The following is a 26,195-nucleotide window of genomic DNA, read 5'->3' as shown; positions in this document are numbered from 1 at the left end:
GCTGACTGGGCTCACACTATGGGGACACCAAGGCTTGTGGCTGCTGGTGAAGGCAAGCTCTGCCAGGTTGCTCACTCCCGGCCCTTGTCCACATCAGCAAGGCTGCCAGCTCGCAGGCTATTGCATCTTTTGCTCAGCATGGTGGAGGTTCTGCCCAGTGGGCTGCTCAGCGGGCATCTGGATGCCACACTGCACTGGGCAGGAGGACCGGGGCTGGGGTCCAGGAGCTAACGCAGCTCCTAGGAGGACCGGGGCTGGGGTCCAGGAGCTAACGCAGCTCCTTGCTCAGTGCAGGCAGTCCAGGTGAGATGGCCAACCTGCAGAAGACACCAGGACAAGGAATGGCAAGTGAGGTATAACGAGAGGCACCAAGGCCACCCTGCTGCCACTGGACCCACACTGACTTGGCCAGCTCAGCCAAGGACCCCAGGGCCACACACTGCTGGGACATGGCCAGCAGAGGACTGGGAGCAAGGTGGCACCCTGGAGCTGGGCACAGCAGACAGACAACTGGACAGCTGAGGCAGGAAGGAAACCAGCATGGCCTCAGGGCTTCTGTTATGGCAGGTAACCACTTTGTTTGCCACGGTCATTAAACTCTGTTAGATTTATGTGACCTAACGGGAAGCCTAGAGGCTCAAGTCTTGAGTGCAACCCTATTGGAGGGACTCTCTAATACACAAAACCATCTTAGTTACTGCAGTGGCATGTTAAGAGATTAGACAGGAAGAAATAACTATATGGTACCTCTCTCTTTTACGTAAGAAGTTGCAGGAGAAACCCTGGTACACCCTCCCCAGACCACAGTGAGGGTTTGCTCCACGTGTCCTAGGGTTAGCACCACCAGCACTGCTCTGGGCCCATTGTTTGGGGCTGCTCCAGGGAAATCATCCCATGCAGCCTGTTGAGCTGGAGCTGTCAGCAAGCAGTGCTGGTGCCTTTCAACTCTTCACCACCTGCAGTCAGTGGAAAAGCACTCAGCAGCATCCCTCCTTGGCTGATGCTTAACATCCAGAGGACACAGGCCGCTATGGATGAAGGACCTAGGCTTGGTTCTCCCAGCCTTACCACTGCTACATGGCATGACTATGTCCAAACAAGCCACTTTCTGCTCAACAAAAGCTAAAAGAGCAGGTCTACAGCCTCTCATGGGAACCAATTCCTCAGCTTCTACACTTCCACTGCACTTTGTGGCAATCCCAGAGCACTTTGCATCCCACAGATGTTAAGACCAATGGTGTCAGACAGCTTTTACTGAAAATGCCCAAGATCTTGTGCTGCATCAAATGGTGGTGCCCCTCGGCCAAGGCCCAGGAGGAAAGGACTCCTGAGGGAAGATAAGCAATTCATGATACAACTCGATGGACAAAACTAACCCACTTGCTTTTTGTGGACTCATTTTCTTACTGTCAGAGGCCTTCCCTTGGTCCACAAGTGTCCCTCTGCCTGGCAGGAACTAAACACACAAGCATAAGCATGGAGTGCACGAGGAGGAGGGGAAGGCCACAGTGCTGGTGCGAAAGCCCCTGGAGACAAATTCTTGCTCTTTCATGCACTGAGACCAACAGCCCTCAGAGCCCTGGACAAGAGGGCTGAAGCCCTGCACGTGGCTCTGCTGTGCCCTGGAAAAATTCTGCAGAGAGCACATGGCACTTCAGTCCCCTCTTTCAGTTTACACAATTACAGGTCACTCCATTCCCTCCCCAGTGCAGCCCTGCTCTCTCTGGCAAAGGGGTTGATGCAGGGCTGGGGAGAAAACCCTGCCTGGCCTTTCTCGGGGAGTTGCACATGGATGGATTTGCAGCACCTACATGCTGGACCTTGCCCAGGCAGGCATCTGTCTTACAGACCCCAGCCCACTACTACCCTGGAAGCTGAACAGGAGGGGGAGCGGAGCCCAGGGAGACCTTTGCTGCCACTGCCCCAGCTGCATCCCCTCTGTGGCTGAGGAGAGGGTCCTTCCCACAGGAAGGGCTGGTCAGCATCTCCAGCCAGAGCTAAGTCCTATGCTTCACACCCTCACTCCAGCAAACACCTTTGGGAGGCAGCCTCTGTGAAAGCAGCTGGCCGGTGGCATTCATGCAATTAAATTAGCCCTCCCAAAGTGGTACCAGCCCCCAGCATATCCCCACAAACCTATATACACCCCACCTTGCCCTCTTCTCCAGCGTGACCCTGGTGCACCTGCCTGTGGGCAAAGGCTGGCTGAAACTCATGTCCATCCTGCCTCCCACTGGGAGTCTACCAGATCTACCGGATGTTGGGCACAGTGCTCACTTAGGTGCAGGTCAGTGCCACTGCCAGGGAGCCTGCCCAGTGCAGCAGCTCTGAGTGGGAAGCTGCCCAGCCGTGCAGTGGAAGATGGTCCTTGGAGTCCAGGAGACAGTCAGCAACAAGGCTGGCATGGTGCTGCATGAGGGCACTGTCCGAACGGGCGTCCACGTGGCCCTGGAACAGATCACCACCTGCAAGGGATGGAGAGCAGATGAGATTAGCAAAACTCAGCCATGGTTATGGAAGCCCAGCTCCCAGCAGCTCCATTTGGCTTCAGACCCAGTCCCTGCTCAGTCAGGAGAGAGGCTGATATTAAGGGGTCCTGGATCGGGGCCTGCTGCAGCATCTTCCATAGAAAAAAATATCAAACTGCAGGCCATTGCTAGGGGCCAGTGAAGGGCCTCCAGGCTGTGCTGGGATCCTAAGGCGTGCATGCCAACACACCAGCACCCAGAGCAGTTTAGCACAGCCCTCCTGTCACAATCTTGTGCACAACAGCTCTGTGCCAGCTCTGCTACGTTACAGCACTTGGATTGCACCATAAAAATGCAATGATGCACTTGAGTTACATAAAGATGTAACTCTTGGAGGAGAAAGGGCTCTTGACGTTTCCCCACAGCAGGCTTTTTAGTGTACATTATGAATGCTAACACCATGGATAGAAAGTGCACAGGAAGGTGAACAAGCCAGGCGTCAGGCCCTCCAAAACAGTTAAACTAAAACTGCTGAAAAACATACAAGGAAATGGAAATCCACAGTACATGCCTGCAACCAAAAGAACTCTAGAACATGTTTATATATTGTAAACATACACTATATAGCATACATAATTATAATTTCACTTTCCCACTGGCATGTGTGGGCACACACCAAGTATAACATGTACATAAAATACTTGAGAGATATTTAAGTCATCTTCATGTGCACATAGAGAAAGCATCCAGGCAACAGATTTCTCCTAGTGAATTCAAAGAGCTGAACCAGGAGCCATCCTTAAAAACAGCAGAGCCCTCTTTAATTCATCGTCACTCGCACAAAAACAAGCACATCCAAACCCTTTCTTTTTTCCCTTCTGAACTCTCTCCTACGCGAGTTATTAGAATTTGCCTTTCTGCTGCTGGGGCCTTGATGCACACGGTTTACTCTGCGGCATGTTAAACTGCCCACAAAAGACAGAGTGATAAAGAAGCCAGGTTACAAAGCTGTATATGCTCTGCTCCAGATGGATTCTCTGCAGATCCCTGCTCGCAGCTTTACTCGGGCCAAGTCAATTAGAAATGTCTGAAAGTCAAAGCATCGTTCCCGCATGTGATCTCTGGGAGTTTCCCAGTGTATTCCGTAATCAGGGTTCACAAACACAATCCTTCCCTCGTGCATTGCCATTGTTGCCTGTAACAAAGACGTTTCGGATCAAAGGAAAGGGTTAACCCCTGTGCAGTCATCACATTGAGTCTTGGAGGTCTGAGTGCTGCCAACTCCTGAAAAATGGCCACCAGGCAAGCTGCTGCGAATAATCAGAATAAGATTGGAAGGTGTCCACATCAATCAATCACTTGTTGACAGATGACTGGAAGCCCCCACTGTGACCGTGGACAGCTGACCAACTCTCGGCTTAAGATGAAGTCTAACATTAGCCTGTTTGTTTCGTGTGGGTGGCTTCTGTATTATGACCTTAATAGTCAATCAATCTTGCAATGAGTAGTCTGTCTGGCAGAAACATTAATTATCCATACTATTCATGCATTGAAAAGCTTTATCTTCAAAAACTCAGCATCACTTAGGGAGGAATAACAGAACCCAGAGCAAGAAAATAAGCCCAGCCTCAGTTCCTAAGGGGGGAAGCGGATGGCGGGGACAAGCTCCTGGGGCTGCTGCAGCCCCGACCGCAGCCCAGGATCAGGGGCACTCAGAGCAGGGCTTGGCCTTGCTTTTATTCCTGGTACCTATTCAGGCAGCTTCGAGGCTGCTGCTTTTGCACCAGCAACTGCTGGAATCGGTGCCAAGAGGAAGACGAGGGGGAGAGATATAAAAGGACAACAAACACACATCAATTAAACCTTGCAAGCTGTTAGTCACACTAGTTAATAAGTTCATTCTATCTGTAAAGTGCTCTTAGTGACAAATCCTTTAACTGGCACTCAGAGCGTTATTATGGCTTTCAAGATGCCTCTGTCTTTCATGTGCAGCTTCTTGTACACATGTGAGTGCTCCCCGTTGCGCAGTCTGTTTACACTAGTTGTGAGAAGACATCATCAAAGCAAACTGAAAGCAACACTAAATGCTTCAGAAAAACAGAATTCATTCACTGCTGCCTGCTCTGAAACCGCCTTTCAGTTTGTTTAGAGGCAGCGGTCACTGCAAACCGCAGTGGCAGCAGGGAGGAAATGGGGAGCCAGGCTGGCACAGCCTGCATTTGGCCTCTCCGGGGCATAGCCACTGAAAACATCCACTCCCCCGGCACCAGGCAGAGACTGGAGCCCCTTCCTGCCGGCTGTGACATGGTGGTCACGTCTCCAGCCATGAGGAGCAGGGAGCTGCCCATCCCCTTCTGTGGCCAGAGGTCCAGACCACGGCGGTCTGCATACCTGAGCTGTGCTCGGCACAGGACAAGGGCAGCCCCTGCGCCTGGGTGGTGGGAGCAGGAGTGATGCCCTGGGGCCATCTCCCCAGGGAGCCCTTCAGGGGTGCTGGGGAGGACAGACCCCCACCTCCCTGCTGCCACCCCCTCTTTCATTCCTGATCATCAACCTCCTGTCCTCCTCCGCCATCACACCCACGTGCATTCGTCCTGGCCGTTCCTGTGCCACAAGGGACCCGGAGGATGGTGCAAGCTTTGTTTCAAAGAGCTAAAATCAGACAGAGCTTCGAGCAAGGTGAAGGAAGGAGAAGAGGTGCCATGCCTGGGAGGGATGCTCCTGCCTCACTCACCACCCTGCAGCAGCCAGACAGCCCGGCACAGCACAACTTTGAGGCAGAGGTCTGCAGGAGCAGCACAGGGCAGAGGTGCTGAGCCACTGGAGGACAACGTGCCTGCGCGAGGCTGCCGTAAAGGCTCTGCAAGGATGCCCCTTTCCCAAACTTCAAAATCTTCCCACTTCAGAGGGGACCTGTCTCTGCTGCCCTGGGCACAGAGGTGGCTGGGGGTGGCTGGGGCAGGGTCCCCAAGACCAGTGTGTGCTCAGCAAGGTGAGGTTGCGGCAACTCTCCAAGGACCGGTGGGTTTGGTGCCAGCCCCAGAGGTCCTGTATTGCACAGATCTGGCACAGCAGGGAGGGAGCCGGGCTGCAGTGCAGCCCCACTGGTGCAGGCAGATACCTGGTCCTACCCAGTGTTCATCCCTCTCCTAATGCTGCAAATTAAACTCTTTATCCAGTGCTGCAGGGGAAACAGAGCTGAGATGTCTAATGGTTGTGGGCCAGGTTCACACTCAAGTGGCCGTGGCATTGGAACGGCCATTTCAGAGCACGGCATCCCTACGGAGCCCCATGTCAGGACCCAGCTGGGTGCCAGGACATGTCACATCCAGTGTCCCTCAGAGCAGAGTCACGCTGCCCTTCTCCCCAGACAAACTCTCCAGCACTGGGCTGGTCTAACACAGGCCCATGTGCGCAACACCATGGTGTGCATGCAGGCACAGGCAGGGGGTTCCTCATTAATGCCTTGTAACCTAGGAGTAGTCCAAGCACTACAAAAACAACACCGTAGGCTAAAGAGCTGCCCATTCTGCCCAGATATAGGGATATGGAGACACTACTGCATGCATGGTCTGCATCTTATCCTGCTGCCAAATGCTCTTGTGCTCAACAGCAAAGACGGCCCAGGCTCCACCCCTTGCACTGGGTGCACGGTACACGGTGAACACCAGCGGTGCCTCACAGGCCAGGATGCAGAAGCCCCTTCAATACCTGCTGGTCCCTGTTCAGGCAAGGAGCAACGAGGAGTTTGGTCCACCAGCACCCTACATAGCACAGAACCCAACCAACATCCCAGCAGAGCAATATGGGACATGCAACAGCAGGTAAATGCACTGGCACAGGGGAGGCTAGGGACCCAACCCCAACCACCATGCCTGGGGCCCCTGGCTGCACAGTCAGAGCACAGCTCTGTGGAACACCCTTACAGAAACTATCTTCTCTTTAGTCAAAGTCAAAGCAATTAGGGTCCTGCAATGTTAGATTAAAAAAGAGACAGCTAATCGGAGACCGTCCATAATCTTTCACGCTTGGGCTGCCAAAGCAGGCCACAATTCAGCAGGCCTTGTCTGGACTGATTGTATTTCCTGAAAAATGAACAGTAACTCTTGTGTAGAAGCAAGTTATGTTTCTGCAAACTCTCTTCCACAAAAATTAAAGTATTAATCACCTTAATAAACATTAACGTGGAATGGCCATTCATTAGATTCAGGAAAATACACAGTCTCAAAGCAATCATTTCATGATTTTGGTACCCAGCACACTCACAACACAGCACTTGTGCTCCTCTTGCACAGCATGCCCCAAGCCAGCAGGCACCCAATGCCCACTCAGCTCCACTCTGCACCCACTTGCCAGTGGGCAGTGCAGCTGTGCACTGAGAGCTGTGTGGCCAAACCCAGGCACAGACCTGGCAGCAGGAGCAGCACTGCTGCCTGCCTGCACCATTGTCATGTCAGTGCCGTATCATAATCTTCTAGGTATGCAAAGAGAACAGCACAATCTACTAGCACAGTCAAGGAAGCAGAAAAAGGGGGTATAAATGTAACAGGAAATTTCATTAAGCTTCTCTTAAGCACAAAGCCACCAATTTCGAGCTCTGCTGGTAACTGCGTCTAGCACAGCCTGAGCAGTCACAAAGCAGGCCTGCCTTCAGACCAGCTAGCCCTGTTTGCACAGCACAAGCACCATCCCCAGGAGCCCCCCAGGGAGCCCTGCCTGTGTACAGCGGAGGAGGTAACCGGCTGGCTGCTCGCTGGCTCTGCTGTGCCGCCACTGCAGCCAGCTCTTGCTCCCAGACACCACGTGCAAAGGGGGTCTAGAAAGTTGGTGTCCACACCTGCCTTCAAGCTGCCACAGCTTGTGACGTACAGCAAGGAGCCAAAAGAAAGGGACATTACTAGTGCCATAAGGCCCCCACACCTCCAAAAGCCAGGGCTGCCAACGGCTCTCCACCAAATGCCTTCCACGGCTGTATCACTTCTGCCCTGTATCACCAATTACCCATTGCAGTTGGGCAAACCCCTCGTGTGCTCTATGGTGCAAGGCACAGGCACATGGCACCTGCTCCTGGAGCAAAGTCCCCACTGACGTGAATGTGCAGCATGAGTAAGGATTGCTCCAGAGAGCTCTGCCCAGGGATGAGTGATCCGCAGCACAAACCCGGAGCAGGACTCTGCCATGGCAGCAGAGCTGGCCAGTCAGGCTGTGACCCCAGCTCAGCCATGCCGTACCCCGCTCCTGGCCAGCTCTGCTCAGCCACAACGTGCCAGCTCGGCTGCCCACACTCACAGCTCCAAATCTGTATTTAAGCATCTGTAAGGAGTGCCCACCTCATTGACATGGCACCAGGTATCACATATGTGGGTGGCACTAGTAAGGCCACGCTAATGGTGAACGTGACCCAGAGTCTCCCAAAACGCAGAGCACTGCCAGAGGCCAGCCTCCCATCACACCTCCGTGACGAGACTCAGTGCCTTGCTCGCCATGGTGACTATCTGCCCGGCTCCTCCAGCAGCATGCCCCAGGGGTGGAGGGGGGCCATGCAGCTGACAAGTGGGGCAGCAGCAGTGGCATTTGGGAGACCTCCAGGCTGTCAGATGCACACAATAACATTAGATCTCCTGCCCCAGAAGGTCCTTGGTGCAACCTGGCCTCCTCTGGCTGGCTCAGGGCTTCACAGCCGGTGTCAAGTGGCAACTTTCTGGATTCTGACCTTGTTGGAATTTGCTCCTGGGGGGGAACACGCCAGTCCATAAAGTTCCCATTAGTGTAAAAGCAGATGTAAGCACTTTGTTGGCAGAGTTCAGCAGCAGGGAAGCCTGCAGTTGATCAGTTCTGCCTCGCTGGTCACTGCAGTCAACAGGAATTACTACAGAGGATTTCTGTGCCCCCTCTCCCAAAGCCCACCCCTCTCCAAAAAAGATTTAAAGAAACCAGCCAAGCTCAGACACCGCTCCAATATAACGCAATAAATCTGCGTGATGCATGCCAAGGGGAGTTGGCCCCATCCAGGAACAGCCAGCAGGAGGGCAGCGTGAATTTGTTTATTTTATGAAACAAATCTAACCACGGGGACTGGATGCCACTCAACATCAGGAGCGAGCAGCTCTGGGGCCTTCGTACCGAGCAACTACTGCAGGACTGAGGCACAGGTGGGTAGCAGCTGGGACTGGCCTTTGCCACCGGCTCCCCATGAGGACAGAAGATGCCTGGCACTCCTGGATCTTCCATAGCCAGGGAGCATCGCCTTCCCCTTCCCACAGGCACCACGGACGTGAGGGGATGGCCAGGCCCCGTGACGCCACCCCGGGCTGGGGACCTAAGCACTCCCCAGGACCCCGGCCACCCCGCAGGGTCTGCAGGCCGCTGGGCTCAGCCAGAGGGAGAGGAAGAGATGGCAGTAAAGATGGTGCACTGCTGTTGCTGGCCATTTGGGGCCGTGGAGTTTCCCATGGCAGGCAGAGCGGGATTACCAGTACTGCAGGGTGCTGGGGCTCACAGCACTCCCTCCTCAGCCCCTCGCGGTCCCTCTCCCTCATGTCGCATTGAGAACCAGCACTGGCTGACCTGGTTTCAGCCAGTTTTCCTTCATGATTAACACTCCCTGGGCCCCTGCTCACTCTGTTATTCTCACCAAATTAAAGAGCAGTCCCGGATCCTCGTTAGATTTGCTCACATTTGAGCAGTGTCATGTGGTCAGTAGCCCATGGCAATACACTAAATTAAAGGCCTAATGCAGAATCCACCTACGAGCCTGACAACTAATGAATCGAGGGCTTCAGGCCCCAGAGGACCCGCGCTGGGATGAAGCCACTTCACACTGAGCCAGAGCAGAAGTGCAGTCCCTGGGCTGTCATTCAGAAATAAAGAGTTGTTTAATTTTATTCACTGCAGGACACAGAAACAGCAGCATCGCTGTAACTAACAGCTGGTTTGCCAGAGAGCCAGGCAGCGACGACTCCTCTCAGTGCCGAACCCCGGAGCACAGCAGCTCCCACCCACGCACCATAGGTGCTGACAAATAAACTCCCGCTTGGTTTCAATGAACTGGGTTTGAGTCCCCAGCACGGAAAAGCTGACTCTCTGGCCTATGGCCAAAATGAATACCTCCACCCATCCCTCCAAACCAATGCCAGCTGCTCCAGAGCATGCAGCTGGGCCACCTCCCCATACCCCTGGCCCTGCACGGCTCTTCTTCCACACCAGCACCCACGGCTCCCCAAACAAAGGGCCCAAGGGAGCACAACTGCTCGTGGCACAGCACATAAGCACAACTGCCCCAGCTCACGGGTGAGTGTCACTGCCCGCGGGCATCAGTTAACACTGATTGGGCTACACATGAGAAAAACAGAGACTGTGGCTCCCACTCTGGGCTTTTAGACCCTTCTCCCCATCCTCTGGCAGCAGCTGGGTGCGCACTGGATGTAAACACTGGGGCCAATGCAGTGGCCATCAATTTTGCTCTGAAGCATTTCAAGTTGGAGCTGGAGTCAGGAAAGGTTCAGCCTGTTGCATCAGACAGCTCCAGCCCTGCAAAGGTCAGGGCTGTTTTGGTAAGGAAATGTTTGCTGAAACCTTCCCCTCCCCCAGATCCATGCTCTTAGCTTCACGTTCACACACTCATGCACACACAATCTGCTCCAGCTTACAGAAACGGAGAAGCTACACAGTGACACTTCTCTTCACAGAAAACACATGCGCGTCCCGAAGTTGCAAACACTGCAGCAGCTACGCAGCACTCCCAAGGCAGGGTGCACAGAGCAGATCATAATGTTAGGATTAGTGGTATTTTTTCAGTCTCACACCAAAGAAAGCAACTCCCTCTCTCAGTGAACAGCCAAGCAAGCCCAAGGCAAAACCAGTGGTGAAGGACAACTCACAGTTCCTAGCTGACTCTGCACACCAGCACCACTTGGGAATCGCTGCTCCCCCAGCAGCGTACCAAAGGGTTGCCAGGTGTTGGGGCAAATTCAAACCCCAGCAGACCAGACCCACCACAGACCACATAAGAGAATGGTTAGAAATACCTGTCCAGAGGAGACCCCTCTCTCGTGATGGAGCCACCTCCTTACAGGCAATCCACGATCTCTTCTGCATTTCTTCATGTCATCCCAAAGCCAGGAGGCTTCACTGCAAAAGGCACTCTGATCCCCAGCAAAAGGGTTTCCCTGGCAGGCTTCACCTGCAGTTCACCTATTGTAATGCCGCGCATGGCTGCTCTGCTCCTGCACCTGGAAACAGCTGGCCATGGACTATCTCAGCATAGCCACCAAAAGGCAGAAAAGCTGAGAGCAGCACAGCCCCCGGTGGTGGGTCAGACTGAGGGGGGAACCCCACACCAGTGGCTCTCAGAGTAGGCATAATGGTGCCTTGGCAGGGCAGGGGAGGCTGAGAGGCAGTGACCCAGCAGTGGGCAGTGGGCTGCAGCCTGACCAGGCGCCGCTCCACCCCAGCATGGCCAGGTGCGCAGGCACAGGGTCCGTAATGTTGGCTATTCAAGTCCAGTCCGGTTTAAATGCTTAATTTGTTTTAAATGCTGACATTGCACATAAAACACCTCTGAGGATTCTGGTCTCATCCCTGAGGCTCAGCCAAGCCCAGGCCTCCGTCATGCCCCTAGCACCAGACAGCCTTTGGACGCCAGCACCCCCAGTGCCCCGCTCAGCCACGGCTCCTGTGCTGGACCCACTCCTCTGGAAGGGGGACGCCAGCGAGCAGTCACTGCTGGAAGCAGCTGTTTCCTAATTGCTGAGCAGTCTCTGATGTCCAAAGATGCAAACGCAATTTTACAACAGACAGCTCTGCTTAAGGTTTCTCACTGACAAATGCAGCTATTTATATGACACTTATAAATGTGCACACACAATAGACTCAGGAAAGCTTTGTGCCTAAATACTGTCAACACTCCGACAACATTTTTATTACACTAGTAAATAATTTGTTTTGTTGCTTCTTAATTGGGAATCAATAAAGTGCCTATGTTTAATTACATTCCTTATTTCAGAATGGTTGGGATCAGTTGGTCTTTTCTCCCTACAGAGATTAGGGACTTTGTATTTAGGATTCAGAGAACACAGAGAGTGCCTTCAGGAGAGAACAGCCCCCTTAAAGAAATGGACCTAGTTAGCAGGATCATTATTAACTATAAACAGCCCACATGAAGAAAGGTCAGAAGCACACTTACCCTTTCCCATCTGTAAACCACCAATTATTCAGCTCATCAAACAAAATAATGCACAAGTATTTACATGTGTGTGGTGTTTGTGCATGCACATGTGTGTGATCAGGTGCACCTGGCATAGCTAAAGGAAGCCCCATGACATGAGTGTCTGCAAAACCCGGACAGGGTAACCCAGCACACAAGTGAATGACGAACCCCCTTCCTCCGGCAGCAGACCCCCTGTCACTGAGGGCAGAAGGCAGCTGCCCCACTGCACAGCTAGGCCAGGTACCATAACAAGGTGGTGCTTGCTGGCAGGCAGCAGCACCGCTGCTCTGCTTGGGGGCAGGGACGCGCATTTGAGCAGCATGCGAACGGTGGGGATATAAATAACAATATCCTGCGCTGTCTCAGAGACAGCTGTGTGGTAACTCTTGCGATTACTTGCTTGTAAATGGCAACCTTTACATGTGCTTGACTCATGACATCTTTACGGGCTCCATCTCCAGAGAGCTCCTGGTGCGGCTCAGCAGAGCTGCCTCCCGCCGCGGTGCCGGTGCTCCCGCTGCCCCACCAAGGCCACCCCAGCCAGGACACACGGTGCTGGGGGATCCCACCTCCCCGCTCCGCCATGGGGCTGCAGCTCTGTACCCACCCCTGGTGCCCTGCTCCAGCTGGGAGCCCAGGCAAGTCCCCTGCCCAGGGAGTGGCGATCTCTGGCCAGGCTCATGGTGCCACTGCCACCATCCACCATGTGTTTCAGATGGGCACGCTCATGGACCTAAACCTCCCTCCTCATCTTCAGAGTACAGGCTAACCTGTGGTGCAAGGAGAAAGCAATGGAGTCACTGCCTGTGTCTGGTCCGAAATGCCTCAGCTCATCCCTACAAAGTGGCCATCTGAGAACCTGCCCCAGAAAGCACTGCACTGTGGACACAGGACACACAGATCTATGGCCTTTGGGGGACAGGAGAACGCTCCCCAGTGACCCTCCAAAATACCATAACAGTGGGGGGGGAGCTTTGCAGACGTGTGGGTCAGTCGCTCAGAGCAGGGGTGCAGTGCTGGGAGCAGCCAGCAGGAACTAGGAAGAGAGAAGGCTGGAAAACCCAGCGATGGGCTGTATCAAGGCCACCCCTCCCAGCCAGGCACAGGTGAAAGCTTCCCTCTCCTCTCTGCTGCTGGCAATCAATTCATGCCCAGTATGTGAGGACAGCGGGGCAAGGAGGAGCACTTAAGGCTGCCATGTTTATTCGACACTGGTACACAGCCTACCCACCCCACATTTCTCCATCTGGACAAAGCATGACTACTTCTCTAAAGCAATTTTTTCATCCCTAGTGCGAGAGCTGCATTTTAGCATTAATTTCTTTTTTCCCAGACAGTCTTCAATCTCATTAAATTTAAGACACTCTAAGCTCTCTTTAGTGGTCTCTAACATAATTCTCCTAACTTAAGATACACTAGATAGAAGTAGCCAATCCCGTTCATAATTGTATATACGGCCAGCAATTCAAATTCACTTCCCCTGATTTAATGTCCTATTTGTATTCTATCAATAAATGAAGTTCTCAGGACCATACTTAAATGGAAGCAGCACCATGCTCTGATAGCCAAAGCCAGCAAAAAAAATTTCATCACTAAACCAAAATGTCTTGTAGTATATGATTCTTTGACTTATTGTTCTCTCCTCTTCACTGCACTTGAATATTAAATGTTGTATTAATAGCTCACTCTTAATTATCCATGAGTAATGTACTACAACCAGAAAATTAATGGAGGGAAGCACCACAAAAATGGAAAAAAATTCTCACTATCTCCAATACATTTTCAAACAGCCTGTGAGAGGAAGAAAGACATACACACTCCTTGAACACAGCCAGACAAAAGACCAGCACTGGGGAGGGGTCCACCGCTAAACCCCTGTGAACGCGACTCCTCACCCCTCCGGACATTGCTCACCGTGAGAAGGAGATTATGAGCATAATGATCATATAAATCTGGGGGTGGCCTAGAGAGGGGAGGGCAGGGGCAACCACTGACTCTGTCCTGAAGCCCAAGGTGGAGGAGATGATGAGTGAGACCAGAGCGAGAAATTCAAGACTGTTAAGGAAGACTTTTCCATAAACATGCAATTCAGCTCTGGGCTTCACTGCTGCAGGAAGGTGTTGAGATCTGAACTTTAAAAGACTGACAAAGGACTGGGTGTTTTTACAGATAACATGGATTCTCAGGGTTAAATGTTACAGCTGACAAACATGGGAGGAGATGCTACACCCCTCATCTCATCACCACGGTTTAAAGTGCTCTCCAAAGGGCACCCAAGAGGGAGGACCTCTTGTCTCTGCCAGCACATGTTCCCCCTCCCAGGACCAAGGGCCCAGCTCAGACCCTGAGCTCGGTGGGTAGCAGGACAGACCCACAGCACTGATTGGTTCCCAGGTTTCATGGCGGTTCACATCCCATGGACATGGGCTGAATCAGCCAGGCATGTTCTGACCTGGCGATGCAGCTTGGTGCTCACCCACCAAAATCCCACCCTGAGTGCCTGGCTGTTATCAGCCTCCTGTCAACTCACCCATGCTTGGAAACTGAGCCCTGTGAGATGTCACCAGTGACATACACATACAGCATGGACCATATATATATCACCACTCTCAATGCATTGCCCTACTTTGAGTGTCTTTGTCTCCGTAAGTCAAAACACGGCTGTCACATCAGCTGCATGCCCTGCAGCAGGGAACACGCCTATTCCTCTCCCTCCACTAGCACAATCTCTGTTCACTGGAGCATCTCAGGTCTGTGGAAGCAGAACCAAGCTTTCTAAACCACACTCTTGGCAATGCTGCTGCCAGTGATGGACACCGTGAGGACAAAGAGCCAGCAGACAGCCAGACAGACCCACAAGCAGGAAGCCTGCTTTATAAGTAAAACCAACAGCCTGCTTTCTGGAGCAGCACTCTCTAGCTGGGCTGTGATGCAGCCTCATGAGAGCAGACGACAATCGGCACTGAAGAGGAAACAGGGAATAATACTCCTTTAACTTCATCACTAGAAATACTGCCTGAGGAAGGGAAATGCTGCAAAAGTTGTCTGCACCCTGGCACAAAGCACAGGAATGAAAGCTCTGGTACCCTGATCAGCTCTGAACTTTGTAGAACTAGTTTATTGAACTGTTCAGCATAGGGAAGGGAATTAGTTACTTTGTCTCTTACTCAATACAGGCATTAAAAAATTAACAGGCCATTACTAAGTTTTCTTTGCATTTCTGCCTATTACAGTGTTATTTAACAAGTCGGGGCTCTGCTCCAAGCTCAGCACTGTTAGTGCAAGGAACCTGCAGCCCCAGGGAAACCCCTATCTGCTACAAACTCTTTTGCTCTGAAACCATGCCCACACATAGCAGCCCAGTGCAACACACCACTCCCAGGGTCCATCCCCAGCTACCGGTGCAGCAGGCACCCCAGCATGGGCTCCCCAGGACATGCCACCCTGCATCCTGGCAGAGGGCCAGCGGCAGACTGGCTGGCCACAGCAGCACATTTCACTTTAGCTGATGGGCACCTTGAGTTTTCTCCTGCAGAGCTGGTACGGTCAGCCATGCAACAGGGCCAGGCATCAGCTCCCAGTGCAATTTGCACTGGGGCACAGAGGTGAAGTGCAATGGGCCCCTCCAAGGTCACCCCAAGGGCAGCATGGCTTGGGGAGGCTTGCTGTTCCACAGCAGCCTCCACAGACCATTCCTGAAGCCTGGTGTCCTCCAAGGACAGCACAGGCTGAACTGCTTCTCAGGGGGCTATGTTGTCCTGTACCCTGACACGGACCATGCCACCCAGACAGCTATGCTGTCAGATGTCCCCAGAAAGAGCTGCACCATGAAGCCATGACACAGTGCCTCTGCCTCCAAGCTGGGACACTGGGGACAGTGCCAGCACAGCTTCTGCAAGGCGGCCAGGGGCTGCAGCAGGCAGGGCCACCACAGCATCCACCTCCACGGGTGTGATCCCGGGGCTGCTCCAGAAGAGTGAAATGGTGAGGTGTCTAATTAAATATGTGCCTCCCATTGCCAGAGCCCTGCAGCAGCCATGAATTATGCAGCAGCTCACTTACATGTCAGCAGGATCACAATATTGATGAGTTATCCCATGTGTAAACTGATAAAAACCAAGATAAACTCAGCAAAAATTGAGTGTAATATGATCCTTTCCTTTCAATAAACAATTTCCAGCCCAGTGTTGGGAGCATCTCCGCACTCCCCTCTCTCCTCACCTCAGGCAGCCCAACCCAGCAGCTCCTCAATATGGCCTAACACCGGCACAAATAAGCAGCCAAGCTGGCAGCATTAACCTACAAGCTGCGAGACAGTGCTGGGTGTCTGTGAAGTGCTACCTGGGGGATATTTCCGTGCCATATGGAATTAGAGGCTGGTGCTCTCCGCAGCGCCGGCGCATTCCACAAGGTCTGCATTTTGGCATTTAGATTAATGCTGGAGACAGGGAGGAAGAAGTTGCCATGTCTCACGCTGACTCCCTCCTCTCCATCTGAGCAAATGACGGATGGCACAGTACAACTCCCACTCGGAAATGCTTTCCAGCGCTCGCACAGACCTGGGTCCGACTCTGGCTTCCATGACAAGCCGACTGCTTTATAGTCCTGTCCCAGATGCTTTCAGTACCCTGGAACAGCCAGCAGCGCAGGCTCTTGCCTTCAGCCGAAACGTGTCCCACAAGAAACACCACGAGGAGAGGGAGGTACTTGGTGCTTCTGGCCAGGTCTGGTCACCAGGCCCACACAAAAGGCCAAGGACTGCAAGACAAGGACAGAGGATGCCGTTCCTTGCCCCAGCACTTCCCCGGTGCAGCAGGGACTGGTGCTGCTCGCCCCAAACTCAGTGAGACCTTCAGAAAGACCCTGAGCCCCCGAGGGAAGGCAGTGCCCATCTGCATGGCTGCTCCCCGAGGAGAGCCAAGCCCACCCCTCTTCCAGACAGAGACAATGAACAGCAAGCAAAGTGACTGTCCTCACCCTGGGGACACATACCAGACTCTCCTCAGCACAGTCTCAGTCACAGTGCCCCTGTACCATCAGCTGCAGGAACATAACGAAGCAACCACTTCATTAACAAGAAACAAACAACAGATGAAGTATGGACACAGAGGTTGCCAAGGTCTGCCACCTTCAAGGAGGTGTCACAGGAATACCACGTGGCAAAGTGGGAGCCAGCAGCAAAGAGGACTCCGGAGCCTGCTGGACACCACTGGGAGCCCTGCATCCACCCATAAACACCACCACCAACCCCAGTGTTGGCAGGTACTTGCAGAAGAGGTGATCATAAGTAGGCTTGTTTGACCTTCTCCTGAGGGACATTCACTGCGGAGCACAAGAGCAAAGCTTCAAAAGCAGAGCATTGCTATTTTTCTTATGGATTTTTAAATCCATAACTTAAATAAAGAGAGAGACAGGAAAACAGAAAGACAGAAAAGAATCAAACTGGTGAGATACAGGAAAGACAGGAGGAAGGGGATCTTCCCAAGAGAACCAAGAAACTGCAGAAAAAGACCAGTAAAACTTAATGACTTTGATGAATGCAAAGGCCCCAGTATCAGGGCGAGCACCCAGCTCCCAGCTCTGCTACTCTTCTCTCCAGACCTCTCTCCAGCACACAGGAGGGCATCAGCAGGGTGAATCCCCGGGTTGAACACCTCCAACAGCGGGGGCGGGGGTGGGTGACAACACTGCACAGTCAGCACCACTTGCCCAGCTGGCCACAGGCAGCCCTAGGCTCTCGATAGCCACAAGTTCCTCTGATTCAGCCCTGGCCATTGCAGGAGGGGTCTGGATCCAGCCAGGTCCTACTTGCCCTGAAGGCTGCTCTCCCCTTGTGCCTGGGGGGGGTCTCAGAGGCATCAGGCTGACGCTGGGCCAGCGGGTGTGGAGAACTGCGGCGAGCCAGGGGTGCTTGGGCTGGCGCAGCACCCTCGCAGGGGTCTTCAGCCCCACTGATAAGCCTACAGGGAGGGACAGGAATGGCACTGCCTGGAGATGCTTCATTTCACAGATGTGTCTGTGCACGAGAGAGAAACTTTCACAGTTTTACTGCTTTTCAAATATTTTAATGCAAGCCATTTGGTGTCATATTTTTAAAAAATTGATACCAGCATGAGCTACATGCGCATTAGCAAATGTCTCTATATTAGTACAAATACAAGAAGCAGAAAAGCACAGTCTGACTCCTAATCCATATGGTTATTCCAAATAGATTGCATGGTCTTAAACTTTGGCTTATTAGACTGGATCTTACATATGGAAAGAATTAAAATCCTGGATTTACAGTGCAGGCTAATCAAAACATGTTTAACTTATGATGCCCCAGAAGACCCAGAAGGTCACAGCCTCCCAGACACCTGGCGCAGAATCCGATTCTGCTCACGCTGGTGTAAACCTCACAAAACCCCAGCATTATGCAGCCTTTACCATGGCCTAAGGCAGGGCAGGATCTGACCTCTAGCACTCTAATACAAGCAAGCTGCAAAAAGGAAATACCTCATTTCCCACTGACTAGTCCATACAAGTGCAGAGACAATAGGGCCAAGTGTGTGCTGCCGGCAGCACTCCCATATAGGAGTGCTGGCCAGTGTTTGGGCTGCTTTGCTGTGACTCTTTGTATCTGAAAAAGTCATCAGCCTGCCTGTTCCTTCACTTAGAATAAAAGGTCACTTCAGGGCTTTTAGGTTGGTTTTTTTCTTTTTTTTTTTTTTCAAACAAAAGAATTATCTCAATTTTTTTAAAAATACTTTGCCCCGAGATCACAAAGGCTGTTAAAAGCAAGGCATGATATCACTGTTAATGAAGCCAGAACTCATGGAAAGGTGGATATACATTATTTACTTCTGCTAATTTATTTCTGGACAAGGCTAGACTCATCTCAGGTGCTTTAATACATGCATTTCCATCACCACAGATGTAAGCACACTGAACTCCCCCACCAAAGAGTCTCTCCTGCCTGAGCCTCACTCCCTTTGTTTTTGCATGGATTTATTCCACTGATGTTGTTTCCATGTGAGTCAGTTGCCTTTTTATTACTCCTCTAACTACAACTTTGGAGAAAGTTGTTGAATTTCTGGACTTGGAGTGATGACAAAAGAATACACTGATTCACCCACTTTCACACTACTCTGTCTGCTCTCGCTGTCTGACATATCCCTACAGGGATCATTTCATATGTTGTCTCCAGTTTGCTTGTTTTTCCAGTGTTGTTTTTTCTATGAAAAGCTAAATTGTTTGATTACAAGCACATTTTTAAGTAAAAGGCTTTGGGAAAAGCATTCTGCTTTAGCTTCAAACTGGCTCTCTTCCAAAAGCTACCTTTGCTTCATCTTTTACATGTAAGGAAATTGTTTATTACCAGCTTGAACAAACAGGCACACTGCTGAAATGCTTCAGCAAGGCTGTCCTAAAACCATGCAGTCTTTGTGATGAGGTATTAACAACTGATAGGAAAAAAAAAATCAATTTCAACAACCTGTCTGCACACACACATCACACAGGGGCTGAGAAAAAGCAGGGAAACTTTCAGTCCAATGGGTCACTGTTTTCAAAGGCCGTACAAAAGTACAAAGCAGTTGGGCTTCAGAAGAGCTGCTCAGCTCATACCAGTGGCGTCTCTGCTGCAGTACTACAGAACTGACTACAGTACTACAGAGTTCTGAAGAGGACAGAGAAATTAGAAAAGAGAAAGTTTTCACTAAGCACCTCCTATCTCGGTGCTCTGGAATCTGCACAAAGCTGCGGAGTCCAGGAGGATTCAGCTCTGCCACATGAGGCTATTTTCATCATCCTACTAAAAAAATAAGATGAGGTTGCTAGTCCCTGGCCTTGCTTTGCTAAAGCAAAAAATGCAGACTGTGTTCAGAAGTATCACTGTGGAAATCTTCTTAAAAACGTGTGTTTTTTTAACTCTGACCAAATTGAGGCAAAACTGACCTGCCAGACCATCTGAGAAGAAAAAGAACTTACTGAGAAAAACACTTTCAGTGATGTCACCCGAGTTCACAGTTCACCTGTGTCCCAATGGTACAGCTTCAGTCTCAGCACATTTGCTGTCTGGTTTTAATCGCCACACCTGACAGTTACAGAAAATCCCCAGAAACACCATGGGCAAAGGAAAGCTCCCAAAGGCAAAGCCAGAGCTGGCAGAGCAGGGGTGACCATGCCTTGCCTATTGCTGCAGCCAGAAAACTGCACTGAAAACTGCACCAAAGCAGCTCCTGCCCAAATGGCAGCAGAAACCACCCAGCTTCTCCCCACAGGTCTCCAGGCTCAGGCGCTCTCACCACAGAGAGCAGGAGCAGACCATGCCTGAAGCTGCTGAAAACACCTCACCATGGCCAGTATGAACCAGTACAAATCCAGCAAGGGAGATATGGACTGGGAGACTGGCACAGTCCTGTGCACAGGCAGCCTCAAGGGTACGAATCCTGCTGCACCCAACCGCATCTCCAGCCCACCTGGGTTCTCCAGTTTCCCTCTGCTGACCCAGACAATAAATCCCAGCCCCAGCTCCACCACCATCCCCAGGGCTCATCCCACAGTGTGCTGCACCACCCGCGTTCAGCTCCATGCACCGGAGCAGATGCCATCCGCACAAGTCCGCCTCCCTCAGGTCCATCCCACACCCGACATCATTAATCAACAGTGCTCCCTTTCCTGGAAGGTCACTGGAGGCTATGCAGAGTTAGGAGGGGAGAGGGTTTTAACAGCACAGCAGACCCCTTAACAGTTACATGTATTGGGTTTGCATGGCAAGATTTTGGTAGCAGGGGGGCTACAGGGGTGGCTTCTGTGAGAAGCTGCTAGAAGCTGCCCCTGTGTCTGACAGAGTCAGGGCCAGCCAGCCCCAAGACGGACCCTGCTGCTGGCCAAGGCCGAGCTCATCAGCGACGGTGGTAGTGCCTCTGGGACAACAAATTTAAGAAGGGGGGGGGGGGAATCCTCCACAACAGAAACTGCAGCCAGGAGAGAGGAGTGAAATATGTGAGAGAACCAACCCTGCAGACCCCCAGGTCAGTGAAAAAGGAGGTAGAGGAGATGCTCCAGGCACCGGAGCAGACATTCCCCTGCAGCCTGTGGGGAAGACCATGGTGAGGCAGGCTGTCCCCCTGCAGCCCATGGAGGTCCACGGTGGAGCAGATACCCACCTGCAGTCCAGGGAGGACCCCACACCGGAGCAAGGGGATGCCTGAAGGAGGCTGTGACCCCATGGGAAGCCCACGCTGGAGCAGGCTCCTGGCAGGACCTGTGGCCCCGTGGAAAGAGGAGCCCATGCTGGAACAGGTTTGCTGGCAGGACTTGTGACCCCATGGGGGACGCACGCTGGAGCAGTCTGTGCCTGAAGGACTGCAACCCATGGGAAGGACTCACACTGGAGCAGTTTGTGAAGAACTGCAGCCCGTGGGAAGGACTCATGTTGGAGAAGTTCGTAGAGGACTGTCTCACAACCCCACACTGGAACAGGGGAAGAAGGTGAGGAGTCCTCTCCCTGAGGAGGAAGGAGCAGCAGAGACAATGTGTGATGAACTGACCACAACCCCCATCCCCGTCCCCCTCTGCTGCTGGCAGGGAGGAGGTAGAGAAAATCAGGAGTGGAGTTGAGCCCAGGAAGGAGGGAGGGAGTGGCAGGGAAGGTGGTTTTAAGATTTGGTTTTATTTCTCATTATCCTACTCTGATTTGATTGGTCATAAATAAAACTAATTTCCCCAAGTCGAGTCTGTTTTGCCCATGACGGTAATTGGTGAGTGATCTCCCTGTCCTTACCTCAACCCACAAGCCTTTTGTTATATTTTCTCTCCCCTGTCCAGCTGAGGAGGGGAGTGATAAAGCAGCTTTGGTGGGCATCTGGCATCCAGCCAGGGTCAACCCACCACATTACATTAAGTGGCAAGTCATCTGTCTCCTTAACTGCCAGAAAACATCAGCTCTGAGAGACTGGAGTGCAGCATTTAGCATCTCGTCTCTCCAGGGCCAGGACATGCGCAGTATGCCAAGGGCAGCCAATGGCCAGGGCAGCCAAGGAACAGGATCACACCCCCAGCCCACCCCTGCCCCATCCCTGCTCCTCAGCCCCAGCACAGACTAGGGGCTACAGCTCAGGCTCCCACAAAGCTCCATGCTGGGCTGAGCATCTGACAAGCACTTGCAATAGGAGCAGAAGAGAGCAGCTCCACGGAGGGGACAGCTCAGCAGCAGGAGCTGCAGCCAGGCCAGCTGGAGGCACTGCAGACACTTGCAGGTTCCTGGGTTTCAGCTGCACTCTCAGGACTTGCCCAGAACTGTTTCCCCACGTAGTCCATACCGTGAACTACAACAGAGGAGCACCTTGCCTTTGCTGAAACCATCATCAGATTTTGCTGTCAAAAGATGCTGCAAAACTTGGAAAGGCCAGAGATGAATAACCATGCTCAAGCCACCCATTTCAGTACTGAAAGTGGTTCTGCAAAAATACATTAGGGAACCACCCTGCACTAACTATGGCCTAACAGGCTCTTCCTCTCTCCAGCCTCTCATTACTGAGGACCAGAAAAAGATAAGGAGCATGTTCTCCTTTTGATTTTCAAGGAAATTATTAAATTGGGATCAACTTTTCATCTTTCCCACAAAAAAGTGCTCTGTCATCTCATGCCTGTTCACCTACACAAAGACGAGATGACATCTCTGGCTAAAGGCCGACAGTTCTGCACCTCCTTGTCACTTTTAACAAGAAAATAATCCTGCAGAAACACTTGAAAAACAAATCAGTGTTGTCACCCCTCATCTGCTAGGTACATTTTATGAAAGGAAAGAAATACTGCATTAGCGTTTGACCTCCTCACCTTTTTGACATTGGAAGAAAATAAAGTGGGAGAGGCTCAGAAAAGCTGATGCTGGAGTAACAAAATAACAAGAGCAGGCAGTGCTCCAAGGCAGCAGCCTACCTGTCACACAGGGAGGCCAGGCAGGGCTGGAGCCACCCCAGGCAGAGGGAAGCTGTGAGCTGAGAGCACAGAGGAACCAGCATGCACTGCTGCAGGTGCCCGGCAAGCCTTTGCTGGGGCGCTGAGAGAGCTAAGGGGCACACAGGAGTTCCAGGGACTGGTGCCAACCCTCACACTCCCTGCCACCTACCACCGCTGCCAGCAGCTCCTGGCTTGCACCAGTGGCACCTCTAACTGGTGCTGGAGCCTGGACCCAACTCAGAAGAGCACTGGAACCAGAGAGCAACAAATGACTGCAGGGACGTAGTGCTGCACATACTGCAGCTTTGCCTGCTCAGCAGCAAGCATGGCACCCTCTTGACTCATTTGGAAAGAGTAGTTCATTACAAAAATGAGCTCGCTCCACCAAGAAGTGCTTTTATAGATGAGGCCACAAGGAATGGAGTCCTGTGCCTTAGAGAAGGATCATACAGGGCATCACCAAAAAACTCAGTATGGGGGCTCTGCACACAGGCTGCAGTCCCTTCACATGAGCAAGCCAATGCCTTCCCACCTCATCTTTTCCCACGTCTCATCTTTACCCCACAGAAGCCCTGCTCCTCCTCCATCCTCACAGCATTATGTGGCTGTGCAATGCTGAGGGGCTACTTGCACTCACAAGAAGACTGCTCTGTCCTGCTCTAAATGCTCCTGAATCACCCAGCACGCTTCCAGCTTCTCATCTCTGTAGCCTGTGGGCAGGAACAAGAGGGCTTCCTCGGCTCCCAGCTGCTGCCTTCAGTCTGGGCATGGTGGATTTCACCAAATAAGTCACACTAACCCCATCTCCTCTCCCCTGAGCAGAGGTTACCAAGAAATAAAACTGAGCTTTGTCTTCTGAACAGCCAGACACTTTCTCCATGAATGTGCTACCAGCACAGGCAGCCTTGCCCTTTGGACACAACACTCAGATAACTTTCCACATACACGGGCACCAGATGGTCTCACTGCTTCCCCAGTATGGCTGGGTATAGTTTTGCTGCTGCCTCAACAGGCACAAGTCCTTGCCTGTAGGAGGTGGGGGCACTCTGAGGAACTCAGAAATATTTTCCCACCAGTAGCTGTTGGCCTGAGCTAATGCAACATGACACATATCTCGCTATGAACAATGCACTGACATTCAGAGCCTGCTCACCACGTTCCAGACCACGCCATTGTCACTGCAGTGTGATCACAGGCGGGGGGATACATTTCCCTTCTGAGCTAGTTTCAAGCACCCCTTTGAGGTGCCAGTGCTGTGGAAGTCCTGGCATTCCCACTGCAAGACAGCTTTGTAACAGGTAGCATGGTGCCCGTGGTAATGTCAGCTAGAAACAGGAGGGCAGAGAGCAAGGCAGCACTGGCTGAACAAGGAGACTCCTCTTTCAAAGCCGCTCTCAGTGTCCAGGCACACTGGCAGCTTCACATCCTGCAGAGACAAACCTGGCCCCTACCACATCTACCATTGTCCCTGGAAAAGGTGCTGCTAAACACAGGAGCAGGAGTCTGCACATGTGCCAACCATCCCCAGCCTAAAGACAACCCCTCCACCACCAGCACATTCTGAGAAACAGCTCTGATAGCTACCACCGCAATGCCACTGGGAAAGTGGATGGAAGTCCCTGGGACAGATCCCCTCCAGGCTGCAGGTGGGGAAACACACGGAGCATGACAGGGAGCGTGACTTGGGTGCCGAAACCCTGACACCCGCCTATGCCCTGCTTACACAACAGCATTATACAACACAGCACTTCAGCAGATTGCATAAGGATGGGACGGGCACTCCTCGAAACCCCAGAACCAGCAGCATGCTGGGATGACAAACCCACTGCTGGTCACCCGAAAGCACATTTCCCACCGCGCTGCCTTCCCACTGACCCTTTCAGGCAGCTCCTGAGGGGAGGCAGCCCAGCACAGCACAGCGGGCCTGAATGCCAGGCAGCAAGAGAAGGAGCTCTTCCACCACACGCTGGGAAGAGGCTGATCTGACCCCAAATCACAGGACCAGGGGAGCTCTTTCTTGTCGGACAAAAACATTTTAACTTCTGGAGAATTTCAAGTCATTTTTGTTAGAGATCAGCTGGAGAGGCAAGCAGCAGTTTGATGCAATCTGCAAATTTTCACTTGGTTAACAAAGGCAGCACCATGGTCACCAGCAATTTCTAACTTCTACTCTGAGCTGGTGTGAGAAGCACTGCAAGGCACTGCCATAAAACAGGTGTGAAGTTCTGGTCTCTGTTTCAACAGAGAAATCCATCCAGTACATCCCAATGTGTAAAAAACCAAGAATCTACCACACCACATAGCACACAGAGAAGGCTGCTTGGGAAGGATGAGGTTTGAGTTTCTCCCTGGCTGCTAAAGTTTCCTTTATCTGCCCCTGCGCAAGACGCCTGCAGCCTGAGCAAGGATTTACGATGGAGTAGGCTTTGGAGTCCCTCTGCTTCTCAAGGAAGTATCAGGAAATAAAAGGGCAATTGCATTAGTCAGTCATCAGGAGTTCAGGGTTTCTGCTTGGTTTCAGATGACAGCAGGTAAAAAAATTGCTTAGCTGCCTGACTGCAGCCAGCAGTATCTGCAGGAGGCAGGACGGAGTTGCCTTTGCAATGTGCTATGCACACCGCATACTGTTTAATAACTGAGTGGCCACACAGCAACACCACAGAAACATGCCTGTTTTCTGGAAACCACCAAGACCAAGTTCAGGTAATTAATTACCACAGGGCTCTCCCTCCCTCAGCAAGGCAGGGCAGGTCCTGGCATATACCAGTGCCTCACCCCAGGCTCTGCTCTGCTCCAGCGACTGTTGTCTGCACAGGGGGAGGACGGAGCAGAACACTATGCCTGAAGGGTGCAAGCATGCCCATGGAGGTCCTCCCCATCCTGTGGGCTAGCATGGGCACAGCTACATCTCTACTGAAAACTCCAACTAAAATGAGATTTGCCTTTCACAGCTGCATGCCACCAGCAACTCCCAAGCACCCACCCTCCCCCCAACCAGTGAAACCAAACCCTCCTCTCCCTGGGCTCCTCAGTCCATGTTCTCAGCTGTGGCAGAAGCACCCATTAGGAAGGCCACATACTTCTGAGTCCCAGTCCCTGTCTGTTACCCTATTGCCTGCTCATCAGGATGGCCATCCATCCACATCTGCCAAGAATGCCTTTCAAGGTTACACTATCATCAAATTTCATAATCAGATGCCAGTTTTTCTTGCAACACAATTAACCAAACACTATCCAGACCCAAGACTAATCCTTGAAAACCTCACTAACACCCTCCCTTCATGTTCCTTGTGCCACCCTCCATACAGCTCTTGGGTGGTGACCATACAGCCAGTTTCACCCACAGTGCTGTCCCCACTAATTTGTTTCTTCTCATGTAACAACTCCTAAAAGGCCACTGCAAACTATTTCAACAAGAGCTGAGGTAGCCAAATCCAGCTCCTACTAGCCTCTTTTCCTCTCCTCCCCCCAGATATAAATTTTATACTTGAAACTACTAAAGTTGGCTGAAAATAATGATAACTGACAGATGCTGGGTTAAATAGGCCACAGTCTTTCCCTCAGGCCTAATTTAG

General features: G+C 52.0%; 1 protein-coding gene across 1 annotated transcript in view; it reads right to left on the bottom strand.

Annotated features, from left to right (window-relative positions):
* Positions 1-249: 249 nt before the first annotated feature.
* MN1 (MN1 proto-oncogene, transcriptional regulator) overlaps positions 250-26,195 on the bottom strand; it is a 116,148-nt gene continuing 90,202 nt past the window's right edge. The window contains exon 2 of the mRNA XM_030025504.1: positions 250-2,465. Within this exon, the coding sequence (XP_029881364.1) occupies positions 2,278-2,465 (188 nt within the window). The 3' untranslated portion in view covers positions 250-2,277. The remainder of the gene's footprint in view (positions 2,466-26,195) is intronic.

This window comes from Aquila chrysaetos, chromosome 9, assembly GCF_900496995.4.
Source record: "Aquila chrysaetos chrysaetos chromosome 9, bAquChr1.4, whole genome shotgun sequence".
In the NCBI taxonomy this organism is placed as follows: Eukaryota; Metazoa; Chordata; class Aves; order Accipitriformes; family Accipitridae; genus Aquila; species Aquila chrysaetos.
The sequence above is the reverse complement of the archived record's forward strand: the minus strand, read 5'-3'. Positions and strand labels throughout refer to the sequence as shown.